Here is a 23,595-nt window from a genome sequence, read left to right as displayed (position 1 = left end):
CTGAAGGTCTTCCATTTTCTCTGCTTGGAATATACCACAATCTATTTATCCTTTTTCCCATTGGTGAGCATTCGGGTTGTTTCCATTTTTTGGTAATTACAGACAGTGCTGCTGAGAATATTCTCAGACTCATATCCTGGTGCACATGCTTCGGCATCCCTAGAGAGGGTTTCTCAACCTCGGCACTGTTGACATTTTGGACCAAAAGTATTCGGTGCAAATGTTGTTGTGGAGGGCTGCCTCGTGCACTGTAGGATGCAGCATCTAAGACTAGATGTCTCCCGACATTGACAGATGTCCCTTAGGGGGCAGAATCACCTGGATCAGAACCACTGCCCCAGGCTACAGCAATGCCACTTCTAGGTGATGCCAGTCATATTCGTGATATGAATGCTTAACTTTATGAGATAGTGCCAATTATTTGGCCAGCGTCATTATGCTAATGCAGACTCCTATCAGCAGTATATGAGAGCCAGTTGGTCTAAATGCTCTTCAGTGCTTAGTATTATCTTCGGACGTCTTAATTTTGCCAAGCAGATAAAAGATGGTATCTCATTGTCGTTCCAATTGAGTTCTATTAAACTCTGACTGATTTATATTTAAACTTCGGTTTTAAAATATCATTTCATATAAATGTATTGGCCATGGTTGTATATTTTGCTCACTTTTATAGTTGTGTTTCTACTGACTTTTAAAATATATTTTTTTCATATTCCTGATTTGAGTTTATGTCTATTAGATGTCTTGAAATGTCTGCTCCAAATGTGTTGCTTAACTCTTCCTCATCCTGATTGCTTTGGTCCTAGAATATACTTTAATACCGTTTTAAATGTTTCTATTGTACTTTTAAAACATCTCAGCAACATCCATTTTCCTTCTTGTTTTTTGAAGCCTAAGATACGTGACGTCAGCCTGAGACCCGAATTTGAGAAAGTTAATTTGACTTTGAAGGAAACTGTGCCCTGCAGAATTGGTCAGGCGGTGGGCCTGTTGCTTTTCCAACGTGAAGAGGGTGGCCTCCAGTCTGGGACTGTTTGTGGTTAAAAGGAGACTACCTGATGGGTTCAGAACAGGCCTGTGCCCTAGAGTAACTCCTTATCAGTTACAAACAAGCAGAATACCCCCAAAGGTATTTGAAAGCCAGAGACCAAAGACCCAGAATGCCTTAGAACAAGCATAAACAAAATTAAGTTATACTTTAAGAGACAGTTCAGCTAGGGAAAAAGCAGAATTGTCTGAACTAATTCTTCAGTCTTAAATATTGGCAGCGTAAAATATCATTCCATTTGACTAATTCTACTAGGATGAAACCAAATAAAATCAAGCATAGAAAGTCCCGTGCCCTACGAGAGGGTATTTCCTTCTTCATGCATTTGAGTTGTAGGGCAAGGCCAGTGCTTTGACCATGGGACTTCCTGGAAGTGGATTCCCTGAGTGAGTCATTGTGCTGCCTGCCCTTGGTCCTGCTCTGCCACTCATGATAGCAAAGCTATGATATACACAAGTCATCAGAAGATTTATTGCAGCGTCAGAGATGTTGAGCCCAAAGAGGAAACAGGTTGGGATGTTGATCAGAATCACTGTCTCCACACATCTGTAGGACAGCTACATGCAAGAGAGGAGGATCAGAAATACACAGCTTACACAGGTGGAAGTTATAAAGGGGAAAGTGTTACTATCTGCCAGTGATTGGGAATGCTTTGCCGAGTACTATGTCCTCTTCCTTAGTGAATGAAGCAGAGTTCTTGAGTATCCATTAAGTGGGGGATGGTAGAGATTTCCTAAGAGGGCTCCAAAGCCAGTGACGATGATGGTGATGATGATGATGAGAGCTAATGGCTAAAACAAATTGATTTGCTCACTGTATACTGCTCCTTTTCAAAGTGCTTTACATATTAACCCAGTCCTCCTAGAAGGTAGGTACTGTTGATATCCTAAATTGGGATGAGGAAAGTGGGGCCCAAGGTCACACAGCTGGTAAATTATGGAGCTGGAGTACAACCCAGGCAGTTGGCTCCGAGCCTCTCCAACTCCAGCAGACTTTGCTTCTAAATGACTTTACCACCTGGGAGAACAAATGAAGTCAAGTCATTTTGGAGGATGGGGCTCCCTGTTTTGAGTTAAAGAGGAGAGACCCATTGGTTGGCAGGGTAGAGATCTGTGGGTTCTGGGCAGACCAGAAGTAATAACATTTGCACATTCCTGATCAAGATGAGGGAAGGTAGCCTCAGGCTGAAGGTTGAGGGTACAGTTTTTAACTTGACTGCTGTTAGAGCAGAAAAGGACTGCCAACAAAAAGGACTGTGCTGTGTGAGGGTGAGCTGTACCAGGCTCGGAAGGACAGATGAGGTGTGCTCGTTTGTGGCTTGTGGCATTACAGGAGGAATGCTGTCTTCACTGTTCCACTGGCTTCCTTGTTTCTGACAGAAGCACCCCTCAATCCAGGTATGGGGTATATAACCATGGGGTTGTACCAATACTTCTTTCTTCCTTTCCTGCCGCATCTAACCAGTCACCAAATTCAGCTAAATCTGTTTTAATTTTTTTCGGATCCATCTCTCTTTCTTTAGCTCCACAGCTGTCACCCTCTCTGCCCTACCTCTTTATGAGGCTTGCATAACGTTTATTCCATAAACTGATCAGCACATTTTAAGAAACAGGAATTATAGATCAATCTCTTTCCAGTATATGTAAAAAATTGTTAATAATATTATAATCAACTATACTTCAATTTAAAAAATTCTTAATATTAACAAATAGAACCCGGGTGTTTATAAAAAGGGTAACATGGTATAACAAGGTGGGGTTTATTGCTGGTATGCGAGGTTCGTTTAACCTTTTAAAAGCAGTTTTGTAATTCATTGCATTTACAAAAGTAAAGGGGAGGGGCTTCCCTGGTGGCGCAGTGGTTGAGAATCCGCCTGCCGATGCAGGGGACACAGGTTCGTGCCCCGGTCCGGGAAGATCCCACATGCCGCGGAGCGGCTGGGCCCGTGAGCCATGGCCACTGAGCCTGTGCGTCCGGAGCCTGTGCTCCGCAACGGGAGAGGCCACAACAGTGAGAGGCCCACGTACCACAAAAATAAATAAATAAATAAAAAATAAAGGAGAAAATCATATGATTATCTTGATAAATGGAAAGAAAGCACTTGATAGACTTCAGTACTCATATATGGTAAAAACTCTTAGCAAACAAGGAAACTTCTTTGATCTGATAAAGAGTAAAAAATCTGTGGCAAAGCTCATATTTCCTCTTGATATTTGGGACAATGAAAAGATGCTTACTGTCATCACTTCAGTTCAATGTAATATTGCAGTTCCCAGCCAGTGTAATAAGGCAAGAAAAAGATAGGCATAAGAATTGGAGCAAAATAAATACAACCATCGTTACTTACAGACGATATGACTGTCTATATAGGAAATCTAAAGGAGTCTATATAAAAAGTATTACAATTAATAAATTTGGAAAAGTTGTTGGATACAAGGTAAATTTACCCCCAAAATCAATTTTATTTCTATATATCATCAAATAAATAGAAAATTAAATTGGAAATTGATAACATGTACAATAGCATTAAAATTTATATTTAGAAATAAATTTAACAGAAAATATATAAGACCTCTACTGAAAAGTTAAAGCTTTAAAAGAAATGAAAGAATATTGGAACAAGGTTAAATCTAAATAAAGGGTATACCACAGCCATGGGTTGGAAGACTCAATATGTAAAATTGTCAGTTCTAATTTGTGTATAAATTCAATAAAATCCCAACTAGTAGTCCATCTAGATTTTGGTGAAAATTGACAAGCTGATCCAAAAATTCTATGAAAGTATAAAGGGCAAAGGACTTACTTTGCAATGTCAAGGTCTATCATAAAACTGTAATAATTAAGATAGTATTCATGCAAAGATTCATGCAGAGTATTCATGCAAGGATAGAAAAATTGACTAATGATGAGAAGAAGTCCAGAAACCCACAGATATATACTTGATTTGTGATAAAGATGGTACTAACATGGGGCAAATATGGCCTTCTTACTAAATGGTTCTGGGCCAATTGTACGTCCACGTGGGGAAAAAAATGTATTTTACCCCTATCTCATATGATACACAAAATAAATTATGGATGGACTGCAAATTTAAATGTGAAAGGTTATATAATAAAGCTTTTAGAGGGTCACATAAGAGAATGCCTTTAAGACCTTGGTGTAATCAAAAAAAAAAAAACAAAACAGGACAAAAAAGACACTAACCATCAAAGAAAAAAAGATAAATAGGGCCCCATTAAGCTTAAGACTTAAGAACGTATGTTTAGTAAAAGATACCATGAAGTGAATGCAAAGGCAACCCACAGGGAAAACATATTTGCAACACTAGAATATGACAAACTACTTGTGTCCAAATTAGGTAAAGAATTTCTACAAATAAAAAGCCTTTTTTTTTTTCAGTTTATTTATTTATGGCTGCATTGAGTCTTCGTTGTTGCGCGTGGGCTTTCTCTAGTTGTGGCGAGTGGGCACTTCTCCTTGTGTGATGCTCAGGCTTCTCATTGTGGTAGCTTCTCTTGTTGCGGAGCACAGGCTCTAGGCACTCGGGCTTCAGTAGTTGTGGCTCGCGGGCTCTAGAGCACAGGCTCAGTAGTTGTGGTGCATGGGTTTAGTTGGTCCACGGCACGTGGGATCTTCCTGGACCAGGGACTGAATCTGTGTCCCCTGCATTGGCAGGCGGATTCTTAACCACTGCGCCACCAGGGAAGTCTGAGCCTTTTCTTTCTTTTTTAAAGGCAAAGTACTTACACACTTCAAAAAGAGGATATCTAAATAGACATTAAAAGTATGATAATGTGCCCATCTTCATTAGTCATCGGGGAGAGCAAAGTAAAACCACAATGAGACATCATCACACACAGATCAGATAGCAAATGAAATAGACAAAAATATAAAATCTTGGCAAGGATGTGGAAGAACCAGAATGCTCATATACTGTCTATGGGAATGTAAATTCATTCATTCATTTAAAAAAATTGTTTGACAGTTTCTAATAAAGATGAATTTAAGCATATCTCATGACCCAAAACACTAAAACACATGTACTCCAATATCTATAACAGCCCTATTCAAAATGACCCCAAACTGAAAGGTACCTGATTATCATCAACAGTAGAATGGATAACTAAATTATAGTATATTCATGTAAGAGAATACTGTACAGCAATGAGAAAGAATGATCTTCAAGTACATATAACAATATAGATGAATCTCACAAGTGTAATATTGAAAAAAAGGAGCTGGATACAGTATGATTCCTTTTAGATGGAGAAGAAAATCAGGCAAAGCTGACCGGTGCTGTTTGCAGTAGGGGAGGGAGGCAGTTCAAAGGGAGCATTAAAGGAATGCTGATCATGTAGATGCATCTGTTCTGTGAAACCTCAGGGATTAGTGTAACTTTTCTGTATGTGTTTTATATTTCAGTAAAAAGAAAAACTGCAACTGAAGGAGAGTGGGGCAAAAGAGTTACAGATTTTGGCAGAATGATGCCTACAGTGGGAAACGGTCGATTCATAAGGATTGAAGGCAAGAAGGAGCTGGTGGACATTTAGGAAGTAGAGGAGGACACTGAGATTGCAGAAGAGTTACGGTGGGAGGAGAGGAATGAGAGATTTGGGGGAATGGGGGCTTGTGGTCGGGGAGTAGAAGTTCGGATGTCAGGTTTCCAAGGTGGGCTACTTAGGTGTGATGGTGAGGTCCAGCCTGTGAGGGCCTGAAGTGAACAAAGATGAAGGTCACTGGAGTTCAGGAGTTTTAATCCCTTTGGCAAGGGATTGAGAAGCTTGGGTAAGTGTTCCACATGGAACACTTGCATCACATAAGTCACGTGTTGATAGGATTTAGAGGCCAAAGGAGGGTAATGATTCAGTTATCAAAGTCTATATTTGTTTAGCTGAAAGGGCAAAACCCAAGTTAAACTACCTTAAGCAAAAATGAAAAGTTATTATCTTCTGTTAGTGAAAGGCCAGGGTGAAGCTTCAGAAGTATTAGATGCAAGTGTTCATCCCTGAAGGCACCAGGAGAAATCCCAGGGGTGGCCCAGATTGACTCCACCTGGACCATGTGTTAACCCTTGAAGTTGGGGGGGGATCAGCTCCCCACCCCCAAACACATTGAGAATGAGGGAGTGACATGCAAAAACCATCTGTCCACCGTAGAGGGTGGTGCAGGAAGGAATGCAGTGAAGACATGAGGACTTCTCACTGCAGGCGCTGGGCAGCCCTGAGAACAGCCACTGCATGACTCTGTATGCAGAAGGAGAACCACCTGGGAGGCCTGCCCAAGGCCAGAAGCTGTTGTGAATCATGTGTGGTAGGGGGATGGGAGGAGTGGGGTCGGGGGTTGCAGGCAGTAGCATCCAGCCAACTTGACAAAGAAATTTGGCTTGTGCTGGGTTATTGCATCTCCAGCCCACACTTAGGTTTCCCCATCTCACAACTGTCTCCTCTAAGTGTGCTCTTTTCATTTCAGCCAGCTGGAGTTTTTCTGCTTCATCTTCCTGTTTGTCTGTAACGCTTATCTTGCTTTTCCATCTTGTCTCTGTGTGCATTTCTCTTTTCCTGGCCTTGCCTCAGGGTCGAGGAGGAGGAGGAGGAAGAGGAGCAGCCAGTCACGGAGCCCAATTCAGAGGAAGAGAAAGATGACGGTGCCCCCTGTCCGGGCACGGACAGGTACCGAGGGCTGGACACTCCCCGGCTCCCACCACAAGCCTGGAGTCTCCTTCCTAACGGATAGTTTGCAGCCACCCTGCAGTAGCCTCCTCCCTTCCTCACTAGCTCCCACCGGCAAACGTTTACACGGAGCCACAGAGTGACTAGTTTTATAGAAATAACTGAGCACGTTTTCCCTAGAGAACCGTATTTTTTACTCAGACGCTGCTTTGCCTAACCTTGCTTTATGGGAGACACACCCAGGAGCTTTTCTCCCCCACTGTCCCCTCCCTCATTGAGTGCTTCGGGCTCAGTCGGATTGACAGTAACTAACGGGATGTTCCTCTCTGCTCAGAAAACTTTAACCCTCTCTACACTGTAGGAAGAAGAATTCCACGTGTCCCCTTCCTACTAATTTTACCAGTACAATGTTATCTATAATGTGTGGATGACTGCTGTAGGGATAATGCATTTTGATTTTTATCCAAATGGACAGGAACACTTTTCACCCCATGTAGCACAGAAAAAATTCCCAGCATTTATTTGCACGCCTAGAATAACTACCATAGCTCTACAGCCCTTTGGGGGAGTTTTCTGTCCTCCACTCACCTCTCCAAGGTGCATCCTTTCTGTCTTCGGGCAGTGTTAACAGACACAGGCACCTTGCAGATATGCGTACATTTTGTGGTATTTTCCCCAAATGATGTCTGTATGAAAAATAAAAATTGATCATGGCTAAGTTCATTTTCTGATATTCAAAAATAATTCTAGAACTGAAGGGTTCCTTCACTTGATTGATTACACTGGCAACTGATATTGTTGCTGTTAGTTTTTCCACAAATAAGCAAAGTCAAAAGGATCTTGGATGAATTAGGGTAAAATCTTTCTCTTACCAAGTTCAAAGTTAATGTGATTCTTTGCTGCTGTGGCCTCATTCTTGGGGCCACCGGCGCACATAAAAGTTCTCAGACAGGCTCATTTGACGTGCTGAGATGCCCACCTCTCCCGGGGTCATGGAGTCCTCTCTGAACTGATTGCTTCCCCCCATTGGAAATGTCTGGGATGAAGCCAGCTGGATGTAGAGAGAGGAAAGGAATGACCTAGTGACAGAGAGTGAGGTACATATTCCAGAATGAGATGGGGAGAAAGGTCGGCATTAACCAAGGGCCCCCGCCCATGCCGAGTACCATGCTTGGGGGTAGTGACTTTAGTTAGGGATGCTCTGGGAAGGGGGGAGGTTCAGTTGACAGTCCCACCTTAGGTCAGAACTGAGTCACAGAAAATTTTGTGGACCCTCAATAAATACATCGGTGTGGCTCCACATGTGCTTCAATGTGCATGGTATGTCCCACCCACAAACTTTTCACCCTCAGGGACTCAAACAGTTCGGCAGTACCTACAGACCAGATGGAGGAATCTGGCTGGAAAGAGCAGCCTCCAAAGGCGTCCCTACTGACTCGTGCTGTCTTACAGCGGTAGATGGTTTATCCTGTCCTCTGCAGTGTCTTTGACTATATGACTGATTCTGGAGGGTGTCTTCATCAGAGACGATACAGTTAGACTTTTCAGTTTTAGGAAGCAAAGGTGCGCATATTAAACACCAGGGTTTGACCTTAAACACGGTGATCATTAACATTGATCTGGATGCTATTTCTTCCCTGATGTCAACCTACTAGACTTAAAAGTGGTGGGAAAGATTCTGCTTACTTCTGTGGGCTTGGTGTCTTCCACTGCTTCCCCATCCTGCTGGCTGCTTCCTTGTGTTTGCCCGCCATGTGTGCCCACCACGTGTGCCCCCTGTGTGTGTGTACCACCTTTGCCAGGCCTGCCCTGGGCACTGCAATGTGGTCTCATCCCATCCTCCCCTTGAGCCAGGGAAACCTGTATGTCCCTGCCCTTATATACAGATGGAGCTCTGGATCTGAGGTAGGAAAAAAAACAGCTCACATTCCTTTCCCGAGTGGGCATGGCTGGGAGTCAAGTTCTCTGGGGAAAGGACTATGGTTTTGAAAACTGCAGAGTTTAATGTAGATTCTCCTGTTACAAAGGTAGGCTTCAAAATGTCTAAGTGGTCTAAATCCAGTCCCCTGAAGATGGAAAGTCTTCATAACTGTATCTGTGGCAGAATGAGGCCTGCCTGCAGGAGTCTAGACATCTAGGGCTTAGTGGTAGAGGAGGCCCTGAGGAAAGTGTGAACCGGGCAAAATGTGTCTTCACTCTGCCGGCCCCTCATTTCCAGCTCGTTGCATTTCTTGCTGGCATCTTTTCTCCTTCTCCACACTTGCTTTCCAGAAAGGATCTGAAAGCAGTGACTCTAAGTATGGGGCTTGTGGGATACCTTGTCCTCAAGTTTGGGTGTTTCAGGAGGAGGGCAGATCCCCTGTTTGATCAAGACAAAGAAATGAAGTTCAAATTGTGGAAATTCCGGTGCCGACACAACCAGTGGGGAGAAACTTGGGGATTGAGGGGCAGGTGCAGAAGAGCCTTTGAGGTTCCACTAAATCCCCTCATCAAGGCCCTTGTATGCTCAGAGGCCAGGTGGCTCTTACCCCCCAGATAGGCAAGCCCAGGGCGCCAGGATTATTGGGAAAACCAGGGCTTCTGGCTTTTATGCTGCAGGTCAAGAAACACAGCTGGACTCTTAAGTGACCGTCCCTAACAGTAGTGAGCTTTGACGTGTCTTTTTCTCTTTCCTAACTTTTGCTCCCTCTCTCCCAAATCTCTTTTCCTCCCCTTCCTTCCCCCTCCTCCTCTCCTCCTCTCCTCCGTGCTGACCCAGGGTTGAGGCCAGCCCTGCCTCAGAGCAGGTCCCTGCCGGAAAGGATGCTGCTCGCGAGAGTCCAGCCCTCCCCGCGGCCTCCAGTGCCTCCTCCCCAGGAAAGCAGCTCCCGACCGGCAGTGCGGCGGGGACCCCCTTGCGCAGAGGGTCCTCAGGGCCTGCCCTGCGGGCGCCCTCCACGCCCTCCCCGGCTTCTCAGCCCTTCCGCGCCGCACCCGCCCCCCCGCAGGCGTCACCAACCATAGAAAAGCTGCCCTATGTGCTTCACAGCCCCTTCCACCTCTTCTCCTATGACTTTGAGGACTCGCCCTTGTCCACCAAGGAAAAGGAAGCCGAATCCCAGCAGGAAAGCAGGTAGATCCGGCCCACGTGATGGCCTGTGCGAGGCTAACCCGGGGACGGTGACGCAGCGCCTTAGCTGCATCCTTTAGCTGCATCCTCTGGCTTGTCTTTCGTTCGCTGCGTTTGCGGAGATTCCAGTCAGAGCAGAGAGCAGTTGTGGTGTGAGCTCCCTGGGCGCTCACTAATTACCAGTATGTAGGCAAAAGGCAGAAGAGAAAATTCCAGCTGCTTGAATTGAGGAGCTCTTGTGTTATAATGTAATTACTAAAGATGGATTTTTGAATTTAAGGTTTATAAAAATTTGCACTGTCAAAATCTACACATCTCAAGCCCATCTCTCTAGCACGGGCTCTCTTTCGATCTGCGGAAGGCAGCCAGGTGCTTTGTCAGCTTTCCAGGCAGCGTTTTGAGTGGGGTTTTCCTTCGTTTAACAGTTCCTCTGATTCTCTCCATCCGAGCACGTATTCTGCCTCCGAGCCTTACAACATCCGGTCTTTCTCTTCCAATAGGTGGGTGTCTTTTCATTATCTCCTCTCCCTTTCTATAGCTTTCTGTTTTTATTCTAATGTGTGTAAGTTTCTTTCAGACATTGCTCATAGCTTCCCGTGAGATGGCAAACAATTGCAGTTTGAATCACTTCACAGGCATTAGTATAATTACATTAAGTACGGACACCTCAATGATTCTTACGCAAACCGGAGATGAGGCAGAGGGAGGGAGGTGTGCCGATCAAAAGGGCACAGGGAATTTTCAGCAGGTGCTTGTCAGCTTGCCTGTGTGCCTGCCCTTCACTGATGCCTGGATCAGGACCTCTCCGCAGAGCGGGGAATGGGGAACAGAGGGTTTGCATATTTTAAACAATCAGTTGTCCAAAGTCAATAATAAAAGTCAGTATTGACTGATGGTCACTCCCATATTAAGAGTAATAATAATAATTGCTAACATTTATTGAGCATTTATTGAGAGCCAAGCCCTGTACTTTAAAGTATCACTTAACCCTGAAGAGGTAGGTTCTATTTCTAGCCCTTATATACAGTGAGGAAACTGAGGCACAGAGAGGTTGGGTAAGTGGGGAGTGGTGTCTACCAGAATGGCTTTGTATACCATCAGGAGTACGTGGCCTCCAGTTTGAACACCTCCAAACTACAAGTCCTCTACCAGTCTCTTTTAGGTCTAAAATTCTCAGTTATTGTGATCTTTCACGCAGTTTTCATGAAATGCATCCAACATATAGCTCTCATGTTCCCCAAGAACCGTATCTGTGTACAAGTTAGGAGCTGCACATTTGACCGGAAGAAAAAATATCATGGCAACCTCATCTTCCCCAGCAGGGTGGTGTTAGCCCAGGATGGTGATGGTCTCACAGCTTCTGACGGGGCTCTCCTGGCACCCAGGTCCCTCCCACTTGGTCCCCAGGCTTCAGTACCACTGACAGTCCTGGGGGATGAGAGCAATAGAAACATGGAAATGGACAAAACGAATATACACATAAATTGAGAAAAGCATCTGCATGCTTGTGAATGAAGATTGGCTTGGATTTCACTGAGAAAAGTTTACAATTTTTTAATTATTTGACAGGAGTTTGACTATTGTATAAATATCGTTCATACCAATTAATTTTCTGATGTTCACTCACTGTGGTTTTCAGAGGTCTGTATGGCCACAGATTTGACTGCTCAGTGGTTGACTGAAATTGAATGGGTTATAATAGAGACCAACCAGTTAGTCATTAAAAAGAATTTTTTAAAAATACAAACACTAACACACCACTGTAAAGCAATTATACTCCAGTAAAGATGTTAAACAAACAAACGAAACCCAAAAACGCCGTGTAGTGAATCGAGTGAATTGTATGATCCAGTTAGTTTGGCTGAAATTCAGAAGCAAAATTAGACCATGAGGTCGTTGAATTAATTGCTCAACCAGTAGAAAAACCAAAAGAGGGAGAACGACACTATGCTTGATTTATTTCCATAACGTCATCGAAACATAATTTTAGTAAAGTAATCCTGTTAAAACATTCTCTGGGATGCCCACTTTTGGTTGGGAAGAGGATGGTTTTAGATGTTTGCGTAGAATAACAAGGTTAGTGTCCAGGCAGCTGGGTGATGCAGGGCTGACGCTGGAGCCCAGGGCCTGTCTCTGAGGACTTGGAGGTCCTGGGCAGCGTCCTTCCCTCCCAAGTGGGGCCCACTGCCTCCTGCTTCTCTCGCTCTCTTCCCTGCTGAGCTTGTGCTCCCCTCTCTGCTGCTTCCTTTCTTTTGTATATTCTCATCCTTTGCTTTTCTGTCTTCTCTGTGGCCTGTGGTTTTGGGGGCCCTCTCTTTTAATTTTTTTATTTAGGTATAATTGACATAACGTTATATTGGCTTCAGGTGTACAGCATAGTGATTCAATATTTGTATAATTGGGGGCCCTCTTGAAAAAATCAAACCAATACTCACTTGGAGAAGCAGTAAACAACCTGTTGGACAGGTAGACTGTTGCGACTTTAAGAGATGAGAAGATGAGTGTCCAGAAACCAAGTCCCATGAAGGTGGTATGTTAACAGGGGAGGATGGTGGGGTAGTATTGTCTGCCTGCCAGAGTGCCTGGTACTTAGCACAGGCTGACACATGATACCAAATAAGCAGATTAGAAGAGCAACAGCCAACACACCAGACTTAGCAACACAGGATAGATTTGGGATAATATAAGTATTTTATTTCCCATTATAATAATGTAATTTATTAAGGAAAACTGAAATTTCACCTCCGTATTCCAGTTTTAAAAAGAGATGGCCTGGGCTTCCCTGGTGGCGCAGTGGTTGAGAGTCCGCCTGCCGATGCAGGGGACACGGGTTCGTGCCCCGGTATGGGAAGATCCCACATGCCGTGGAGCGGCTGGACCCGTGAGCCATGGCCGCTGAGCCTGCACGTCCGGAGCATGTGCTCCGCAACGGGAGAGGCCACAACAATGAGAGGCCCGCATACCGCAAAAAAAAAAAAAAAAAAAAAAAAAGGCCTGTTTTTTTTACATTTTTCTACACGTGGTTTTTAACCTCTAAGAATATTTTTTACAATTGTGATCAAACTCAATGTGTAATATTATATCTTGATGTTACATGCAGTATGTGTGTGTGTATATTTATACACACACACACTCACGTACACGTACATTATAAACATTTGCCATGTTATCACTTATAAATTGTCAATCACTTAACGGTTGTGTAATCTTCCATTGACGAATGTTACATCATACTTTCTTAGCCATTCTCACATTGTTACCTGGTTGGGTAGTTTCTGGTTTTTTGCCATGATCTCAATGAGGCTCCAGTGAGTATCTTCCTGTGTGATATTTTAGTATATAAATAACCGTAAAGTTATGTTAACGCCTCAAAAGTAGACCTACTTGGTCAGGGGGTATCCACATTTTGAGGTCAAATTGCTTCCTAGAATTAGCAATCCTAGGTTAGTTGGTGGGAGTTTATATTGGATTCACTGCATGGGGGAAGGTCTTTGTGCACTTATATCATAGTGACCCTTGGGGTCCCACACACTCCAGTACTGTGTCCTCACCAGTTTAGAAGAAGGAGTCGGCCCTACCTTGTAGCTGAGGAGGTTGTGAGGCAAAGCTCTGATCGTGATAGCTAAATACAAATAGATAGCTAAAGAACAGCTATTCTGAAAAACAAAGAAAACTCTAGAATTTTACAAATCCTGAAACTTGTTAGAGATGACTGGGAAATGATAAAAGCTCGTTTGAACCTAGTGGCTGTAGTTTTGGTTCTAGGGAAATATTGGCTGAAAACATCGAATACGTGCACCTCCAAGCAGCAGGCCAGCCTAGAAGGTCTGGGGACAGTTTCTCCTTGATCCTTGGGCATGTGATGAGATTATAGCATTTAATGGATGAAAATGATTCAGAAACACCTAAAGGAGAATTTTTAATCCGATGTTTCTTTAGCTCATCATCCGGTATTTTCTGCAGGCTTTGATGCAATTAATGCTAATTGTGTCACCACGAGAGGCAAGAAAATCTTCAGATTCAATTGAAAGTAATTTGGATTCTTGATTTATGTTAGCAACTAGTTTTAATGTACACTTAAAAAGAAAGGAAATATGAGGGTTTTATTTAAACCCTTTGTCATACCTGCTGCCTAATAGTTTTCGACTTTGGGAAATTTTTCTGATGAGAAATAAAACAAAGAAGTTACTAGTTTCTTCAAGTTAGGGTAATCACTAACAGTGCTAGCATTTCCAGACCTTTTTTTCTTGCAAAAATTAGCATAGTTTGCCACGTGTTATTCATTTATTGACTGGTACTCATTTTTCTGTCCCTTCCTGCCCCACAACTTAAATCTCTGCGCTCTCCAGATACAGCAACTTTGGCAACAACTCTCATCACTCCTCGAGGCCTTCGTCTGGATCCAATGTGCCCATCACCCTCACGTCACCTCTTTCACCTCAACAGGAGGCCGGGCTGGAAAGGTGGGTTTTAGAAGAAGCATGGTGATGACTTCCCTGTCCTCAAGTGAAGGAAATCAGTTTGATTAAGAGGGCCCAAAGGAAAAGTGTAAATGAAAAGAATAATCTGAAATATTTCCCTTTACAGAATATAGCCCAAAGGTAAGAATCTTTTCTGTCTCTTTCGCACTGTGTACTAAGTAAATATTTTATTAGAGGTGGTATTTTATTGGTAATACTGTCTTATCTCCCTGCATACTATAGATAGGTATACCAGTTTGTTCTAAAATATTTAAATGTGAATGTTTCTATTCATCTCTTAAAAACTGTTCTAGATTTTGTGTAAACCGTGCCATTTGTCTTATACGCATCAGTTTTCACCTTTGAATGATTCATTTTATGTAAATCAGGAGGTAGTGGGCCTGTTAAGGTGTTGTGTTATTAATCCAGGACCTACCAGAAGAGAAACAAATTGTATGGGTCCATGGAAGGAATGTAACTTGGCAAGAGTACTAATTAGACCACCAGAAATGAACTGATTATAACTCCTAGAAGTGAATGATTGCACAGAATGTGTTTACAAGGGAAAGGTAAGACCTGTAATCTTAGAACAATTAAAAACAGGTACCCTTATATGGCAAGAGTGCTGAGTTAGAGAACACAGGCTAGGGTTCCAGCTCACTCAGTGGGAAGTTATTTAATCCCTGAGGGTAGATGCCCCTTATGCCAACCCTTACCTTAGAGGCTGGTTTTGATGAGCAGATGAAAAAGTACACATAGAAAGCCTTGTGTGAACCCCACCGTGTGGGTCTAGTTGGAAGTGACAATGTATGATGATGAGATATAACTTCCAGCAGCTCGTGATTGATCAGATATTGAGACATGAGCGATTCACAGAAGTCATTTGCCTCAAATCCCGAGTTTAAAACAAATTCTATCTGTATTCCAAATTCAAGTCGTCTCCTGTGCATTCTGAAGTGTGTTTTGCTGAGTGCTGCTGGTGGTTGGGGGTTTGGTTGGGATACAGAGCCCCAGGAGGAAGGGCTGTCCAATGGGGTTTACCTGGCCACACATCACCTGTAATTTCTAAGATGGTGCATAAATCCCATGGTGTCAAAATCCCAGGTTCCACAGTCCAGTGTGGTGCTGGGCTGGGCATATTTGGGCTCAGTTTGGTCTTGGTAATAAGGTAACAAGTTGATTACCCTGAAGACACTCTCTGCCCTTTACCCTAGGGCACCTCTTCTGGGGATCAGCTGAGGTCGCCTGTGCTCCCAGAGAGGTCACCAGTAAAGAGAACCCTTGTCCTATTAGATGTGAGATTTGGGGCTGAAGTGAGGAATATGAGAGTCTGACTGATATCACAAAACATACCTCGCACATGCTTGGCTGCCAGCTCCTCGGGAGCAGGGAACCAGGCTCCATTCATTGCTGTGCCCCCCATGGTACCTGGGGCTGGGCTGTGGCAGAGTTGAAGTATCCAGGTGAATTATCCACTCATTGGTTGGAAAACAGTTTGGAGGTCCCTGAAGTTGAGAAGTTACAAGGATAGAAGGTCTGCAGGTTTCCCCAAGCCCTGGCCTTTGGGGGACATTGTTCCCAGGTCCTAACGGAAGCCCCAGACTCAGCCTACTGGAAACCCAGGTCCAGTTTGGGCTGTTCCAGGAGTGCAGGCCCCTGAAGGACTCCTGTCTGTGTCTCTTTCCCTGCTGGGGCTGGCTGAGTGTCCCCTGGGGTTGCTGGGGGATTAAATGAGGGAGGAAGGGGCTGGTTTGCAGAGAGGATAGAGTGCCCTGGGGGGAGGCTGGTCTTCATCCTAAGGCCCCGGGGCTTTAGGGTTTTGAAGCAGCTGGTGATGCTCTCTAATCTGTCAACAGTGCAGAAGGAGCCAGCGGGGTGAGGCTGCAGAGACAGGGACCGCCAGAAACTGCCTCTGAGTCTGAGAGAGGTGACCATGACCAAGAAGCGCAGAGGCCTTGGGGCTTGAGAGGATCAGCGGGTTGGCTGCTGCCGGGAGGGTGGGAGCAGGGGAAGCAAAGTGAGGGTTCAGGCTTGCGGGAGCCTGTGGGTGTTAGAAACAAGGAACTGAGGTAGAAGATACTGGAAGAGAAGCAAATCGAGGATGGAGGTGTTCATCTTGGGGCACGCAAGGCCTGAGGGGTCTGTCTGACACCCAGGGAGATGCACCAGGAGCTGGGGAGGTGAGAACTCAGTGGTCCTCAGCTTGAAGAAGGCACTGGGTTAAGATTCCTTAGAGGCAGCCTGCACGCTGAGACCCAGTCACTGCGGACAGCAGGGGCCCGTCCTGTTCTCTCTTACTGTGCACTTCCGCCATAGGAAATTCATTACATCCACTGTATCCACTAGCAAGGAAAGCTTCAAAGAGTTCCCTACTTCCTTTCCATTTGCATGATTTTTTCAACTATCACCATCTGCAACTTTGAAAAACCATGTGATGGATCATTTGAAACATCAGATGTGCCATTTCATTAAGGCCCAGGAAGCCACCAGGCCCGGCTGCATCATCACTTCTTACTCTCACCTTGCTAGCTTATGTTTTGTGACTGTTAAAAAAAAAAAAAAAAGAAAAATCAAAGGGGCCCCAACTCCAAATCATATTTGTATACTACCACCCAAGCATATTATGTCAGTTGTATTTATGCTAATGTATATTTTCATACAGTTTATTTTTTTCTTTTTCCTATTTAATAACTGGATTCTTTGGAAGTCATCCATAATCCATTTTTACATTTACAAATATTTTCTGCCTTATTAAGATACATGATTGTTTTTACCGAGGTATATACTTCAGTAGAGTTTGTAAGATTTATCATTGAGGTGTTTTATAATACCCATAATTATTGAAACTGAAAAGAAAACTCTTAGGAAAAACATTGAGCTATTATGAACAATTGCAAATTTGCGACGAGAACCCACATGTTCTGTCAGAACACTCCTGACTAATAAACAGCATGACAGGGCCCCATGCAGTACCGGGCAGTTCTAGAAATCCTTTCCCTTGATTTGGAAGCAAGTCTTACTTCTCTGAAGTCCTAGGAAAATCAGGCCAACTAAAACACTCCTTCAGGCAAGTCAGCCCGATTTGGGACTACAGGTGGGCATCACTGTGAGTTTGGAGTTTTCCATCTTTTTCCCAAGCATATTAGTGTGTTGGATGTTAATAAAACTGGGAATGATAAATCAGCCTAGAAAGGAAAAACTGAAGAAGCAATATATAAATTAAATCAAGGCAGGGGTATTAAAACGAATCCATCTCCACATCTCCTAGTACAGCTTCATTTATAGGGCTCTTTTCGAAACAGAGAGTGTAGCATTGATTTTCGTGAAATTGCAACTTGAGTTGTGCCCAAACAAAACAGAATAAGAAAACCGGAACTATTTGCAAAAGCCCTCAGGGATGCAAGATGCAACTGTCTAATGAAAGCAGACTTTTAAAATGCTTCAATTTTGAAAACGTGATTTTTGAGTGGAAATGTTCTAAATATTTTCTTTTTAAAAGAAAACAAAATTACAAGACTATTTGAACCATTCACGTTCAAACATTCAAATGAAACAAACGAGCAAACAATAATCACAGCACAGTCACTGCGGCTCTGGTCAGAGCTCATCCTCTCTCCATCCCTGCGGCGCCATCCCCATCTGGTGGCCTTTTCAGAAGTGGCAGCTGGAGGCTTGTCTGGTGATGTGACAGCAGTTACGGAGGGAGTTTGGGGGAATGGTAAGTCTAGTGCGGGGGGGGGGGGGGTTGAAGGTGCTCTGAGGCGGGTCAGTCTTTGTGCTGGGGCTAGGAAGTAAGTGCTCTGGGAATGAGGCCCCCCTGGAGTGGGGGGGATGAGCAGGTGAAGATGCTGAGAGCTCAGTGGGTACACCTTGGAGATTTTAGGAGGCCAGGGAGGACTTCCCTGTGGACCTGGCAGTATGTGCCATAAGCTCTCTTTCTCCCTTAAAATAGCGCTGTTGTCTACTGTAAATGGCAATCAGCTGCCTGTTTTACAGACTAATGTCAGGAGTCCTTAGAAGTTTGGGGATTGTCTGCCTTGTATAGTCGTCCCAGCAGAGTTTTTCTGACTTCCTGGAAGACTATAAGCCCAGATATTAGTCGTGACACTTCCTTTGGGAATAAATGGATAATAAGGGATGAATAAAGGATGCAACTTTAAATTCTGTTGTATTACTGTTTATATGGGCTTAGCATGTATTGTATACACAGTATAACATTTGAAAGGTGTGAAGGGGTGCACAGTGCAAGTGAAGCTTCCTCCTACCCAGAAGCAACCACTCCTAGCAATTCCTTATGTGTACTTCCAGAGATACATTACGTTAATATCAGCATATATGTGTTTAATATAGCTTTACACAAATAGTAACACACTACACAAACTACTCTGCCTCTGGCTTTTTCACTTAAAAATATATCTAGGTTCTTTTTCCACAGCAATACTTGTAGCTTTTGCATTCTTTTTAATACTTTGTTCTCTGGGTGCTTCTTCATATACCTAGTCCTGTAATGATGGGCCCTAATCTTCTGCTATTACAAACAAGACTGCAGTGTAATCTTTATCCATGTGTCTTTTTGTCCATGTGTCATTTTGCACATGTGTGATTATCTCTAGGATAAAAGCCCAGAAATAGATTTAGTAAGTCAAGTTTTTGTATTTCTAAAATTTTGATTGAATTTTGCCAAGTTGCTCTTCGTGAGGATTGTACCAGTTTTGGTTCTCAACCACAGGTGTGTGAGAGAGCTTTTTTTCCCACACCTCTGCCAAAGAGGTGTTGTTCAACTAGTCAACCATTTTCCCCCAGTAGTGAAGAGTTGTGTGTCATTAACATTTAAATTTGCATTTCTTATCATGAATGTGATTGAGCATGATTTCGTATGTCCAGGTACCTTTCCTTTTCTGTGAATTTTTGGTTCGTGATCACTGTTCTTTTCCTTATTGAGGTATACAGGTTCTTTATAAACTGCAATGGGTGAACCAATTATTTTCCTCAGTCGTTGGTCTTTTTACAACCTTTATGGTGTTTTTACCACGCAGAACGGTTTAAATTTTGGAGTCAAGTTTATTAATCTTTTCTATCTTCTGGGTTTAGTGTTCCTTATGAGGGCAGCCTTTTCTCCCATGGTTTCTTCTATTATTTCTATAGCTACAGTTTTCACATGGAAATATTTTATCTATCTGGAAGTTATTTTGGCATATGGTATGAGGCAGAGATCCAAGTCACATTTTTTCACTTGTTTGAGTACCATTTAGTGAACAATCCATCATTTCCCTATCGATGTGTCATATACCAACAGGAATATGGGCTCGTTTATGTGTCTGTGCAAGCTGTTCCCATAGGAGCATTTCCCATCTCCTCTGGTGCCCACCTTCTCGGATGGATCAACTGTTTGAGGCCGTCAGGAGCCCCCCTTCCTCCCAGTTTTTGGAATATGACTGTATCGTGTGCTACCTTGAAATAGCCCGTTGTTTTTGTCATATGCTGTTGTGGGCTTCTGTGCTGCAATAAAGAGAATGGGAACGTCTGGGGAAGCTGGGACCGAGCAGCTAGGACGAGGAGAGTGGGGGCCTGCTGTACTGAGCTCAAGCCCCCTCACTTCCTGTGACCCCCTAGGACACCTGTCCCTACCGCTGATATCATAACTCCTCCCTCTGAACGAAGGTCTCCGTTTCCGTGCATTTCCTGCCTATCTTCGGTTACTTTCACTCTTGTAGTTCTTAGCTGCTTGCAGGCCCAGTGACCATTGCCCCGAGTATAATTTGCTGCTACCTGTGTCTCCCTCATCCTGATTTCCTCCTCCACGTGGACTGCTCTGTATGGCTGTCTGGGTGCTTGTGTCTTTCTGTTCTCGTCTGCTTTGGCTTTTATTATTTCTGGCCTTTGCTAGTATCTACGTATGCCTTGAGGTTCTACTTGTCTGGTTTTCAAATCACTGCTTTTTCCAAATATATGATCCATGTATTTTTCTGGATCCCAAGCACTTGCTGGCTGTGTTCCATCTCTTGGTCCACGCAGTACTTTTTCAAACATTGTGTCAGTAGAGTTGAGAGCTCCATTGTCCAATGGGCTCTAGTTAAAGTTTTATTGTTAATTTATTTTTTTGAATTTTTGAATTTTATTTATTTTTTTATGCAGCAGGTTCTTCTTAGATTGGGATTGACATATATACACTAATATGTATAAAATGGATAACTAATTTATTTTTAATTTAAATTGCTCAAAGTAGATTTTAAAAAATATCAGAGACGATCCTGATTAGCATGTAAAGTGGGATAAAAGGCACTGCCTTTCTTTGTGATCACAGTTAATGGCATAGAGCCCACAATGGCCAATAGAAGGAAAAAGATACCAACAGGGACAGGTTCCCTACGGTTCAAACCAAGGGCTGTGTAGCTGTGTGCTCCTGGTGCTGTGCACCAAGTGAATTTCCTACTCGCCTGCTGCTAGTTCCTGATAGCAATCTTGTTACAAGCAATGAGTTCCTGGAAGGCCCAATGTGGTCCTGATTAATCCATTGTGCTACATCCAGAGTGCACAAGAGGAGACGCACTGGTCCACTGATGGAGTGAGTTTACGGTAGGGTCTGGCTCCCTGATGGCAGCTTCATACAGTGACTGTGGGCATTAGGGGACCTGGGCTCTGCGGTAGCCCACGTGGGTTTTAGATCTGACTTCTTCTCACCGTTCCTAATACCGTAGATTTAGTCCGAGATCTGTGTCATGCCTGGACTATGTAGTGCAGTGATGTATGTCTCCCATCCTTTCCGAAATATGGATCTGACGTTTCCTGCTTAGAAACCTTGCCTCCCGCTACCTATCTGTGAACCTAACCTGATTAACCCTCATCTCTAGGATCTCTCGCGTTTGGGTCCTGCTTGCACCTTGCAGCTTCATCAGCCATCAGCGTCCCCATCCTCACTGTACTGCAACCGCACACAAGTGCTACCAGGCTCTCCTGAGGCCCCTTCCTTCATGTTTGCTCTGTCCTCTGACCAGCCTCCTCCTCTCTTCATTCAGTCAATTCCTTCTCATCCTCCAGGATCCAAGTAGGTGGCATCTGTCTGTAAAACTCCTCTGACTTCCTCAGGCAGAATGAATTGTGACATTCTTACGGGCTCATATACCTCAATTTAAGCTCTCAGCCCTTTGAATCATTATGTGTTTATCCTTCTGTTTCTAAAATAAGGGTCACAAACGTACAGTGGTCTGAGGGTAGTGAACCTGGGTTCCACAAAGCCATGGGATAAAGATGGTTCACATTTCTGGACTGGCCATTTTTTTGTAAAGATTCAGGAATCCTTAAGACAAGCAGGACTGGAGAATCCACATACATGTAAATTGTAAAGATAAAAGTGTTTGCTTTTGCAGGGAAGCACTTTCTGCTCGTCCTATGTTCCTTTTAGTCAGCCTTTTGGCTGCTTCGCTATTGGTCGTCTCCTCTCTACATCTCTCCAGCATGAGATTCCCTATTCCTCGCTGCCCTGCCCCCTACCTCTTTGTCAAATAACCAGGCGAACAAATGTATGAGCAGTTTTAATCTCTTCTAATCCTGTTTCCTTCCTTTGGAAAGTGGGGTTAGAATAGATTTTTTAATTTTATGTTTTTGGCCACGCTATGCAGCTTGCAAGATCTTAGTTTCCCGATCAGGGATCAAACCTGGGCCCCTGGCAGTGAAAGCTCCAGGCCCTAACCACTGGACTGCCAGGGAATTCCCAGGAATAGATTTTTTTAAATTAGACAGTTCTCTCACCCTTGTTTACTTAAAGGGTATCTATAGCAACCTTAAGAGGTATATACTGTAATTTTGTTTGGAAGTGAGAACATTGTGTGTGTGTAAGAGAGGCAGGTGAGCTCTGTAACAAGGAAGTGCAAATATCACTCATCAAAGTAGTGCAGATGGAACAGCTACACAGCAGACCTGGAGACACTTACAGTTGTTCTGTGCTATAAACTGAGCCCTAGCCCTGCGCCATCATCCCTGCTTGGGCACCTCTCCCAGTGGGACAGCCCCCGACGGCCAGGTTTCCAGTTGTCGTTGGCTACAGTGGTTTTGCACTGGCATTGTAAGAAGATCACAGAGAGAAAAGGGGTAGGAAGGATGGGGGAGCTTTCTCCTTCAGAAAATGTTTCTGGGTCCCTGGTCCCATTTCCTTGCTCCTTCCCACAAAGCCAGGCCACGAGTGAGTAAGCTTTACTATTATAGTAGAAGAGACCGGGTTTCTGGGTTCATTTTGGAAAGTGTGTGTGTAAACACACATATATAGATAGAAATCTAGATAGATATCTAGATAGATAGAGATAGAAACACACACCCCTTCCTACCCGTTTTCACTCTCTAGTCTTTGTACAATGCTAGTGCAAAACCACGGTAGCCAGTGGCAACTGGAAACCTGACTGTCAGGTGCTGTGAACGTGCGTGTGCTCAGGTACACACGCACGCACACATTACATACTCATCCATTTCATTCAGTGAGTGTTTATCAGGTGCTCACAGTGTGCCATGAGTGCTGGCCTGGGAATCCAACGTTGATTGAATCAGACCCTGTCCCTGACTTCATCGAGCTTACACTGTAGTGGCAGAAACAGAAGGTAAGCAAAGCATCAGCAAACAGTATTGTGAAGAAAATGAACCGTCATAGAAGAACTGAAGAAAGAGATGCCGTCAGTGTGGGGAGCCTAGCACCGGTCCTCCATCCTCATGACTGACACCTCCAGTAAGAGGTCTGGGAAACTGAGTCACCAATATAAGGCAAATTGCACTCTGTCCCTAGGTTTGCCTGGTGGGAGGGCGAGGGTGGGGAAGGGAGGTAAAGGGGGAGATAAGAAAATAGAGTGATTCCACATCTTTCTTCAAGTCATGATCCTGAAGATCTGGAAGAGTTGGGAGATTGTGTTTGGAAGACATTTGGTGTTCAGAGGAGAGGCGGGCATGCAGGGGAGGGGTAAGTTGGCCTGGAGTGGAGAGGAAGGGGGACGACTGGAAAGATGGGCTTCAGTTCGAGCCAGCAAGGCCCAGAAACTGCAGGACATAGGAGGGGCTGGTGGCAATCAGTGCTTTTGGAAGCTGTCAGGAGAATGGGTTAATTATGAAGCCTAATCGAGGTGGACCTGTGACAGGAGAGGACTGACCTCCTTCTGGCTGGAGGACTCACTTGGTCTTGGACAGTAGGGTGGGAAGTAAGAGGGAGCTGGCAAAAACTGCTGTATGCTTGGGCTCAGGGCCTGCAGAAGGGGCAGGTGGACAGGCTGAAGCGTGATGCCAGCCAGGCATGGAGGATGGCTTCATGCTTTATGCATGAGCCAGCACGGT

At 44.1% G+C, this 23,595-nt stretch overlaps 1 protein-coding gene across 2 annotated transcripts in view; it reads left to right on the top strand.

Moving 5' to 3' along the window:
• The window catches only part of FHOD3 (formin homology 2 domain containing 3), a 494,793-nt gene that overhangs the window by 336,124 nt on the left and 135,074 nt on the right, over positions 1 to 23,595 (top strand). For both annotated transcript variants that reach the window (XM_065890566.1, XM_065890567.1), the window contains exon 11: positions 14,176 to 14,289. In XM_065890566.1, the coding sequence (XP_065746638.1) occupies positions 14,176 to 14,289 (114 nt within the window). The remainder of the gene's footprint in view (positions 1 to 14,175; positions 14,290 to 23,595) is intronic.

The sequence above is a fragment of the Phocoena phocoena genome, chromosome 13 (genome assembly GCF_963924675.1).
Source record: "Phocoena phocoena chromosome 13, mPhoPho1.1, whole genome shotgun sequence".
Classification (NCBI taxonomy): domain Eukaryota; kingdom Metazoa; phylum Chordata; class Mammalia; order Artiodactyla; family Phocoenidae; genus Phocoena; species Phocoena phocoena.
Note: the sequence above shows the minus strand (reverse complement) of the source record. Positions and strands in the feature narration are given on the sequence as shown.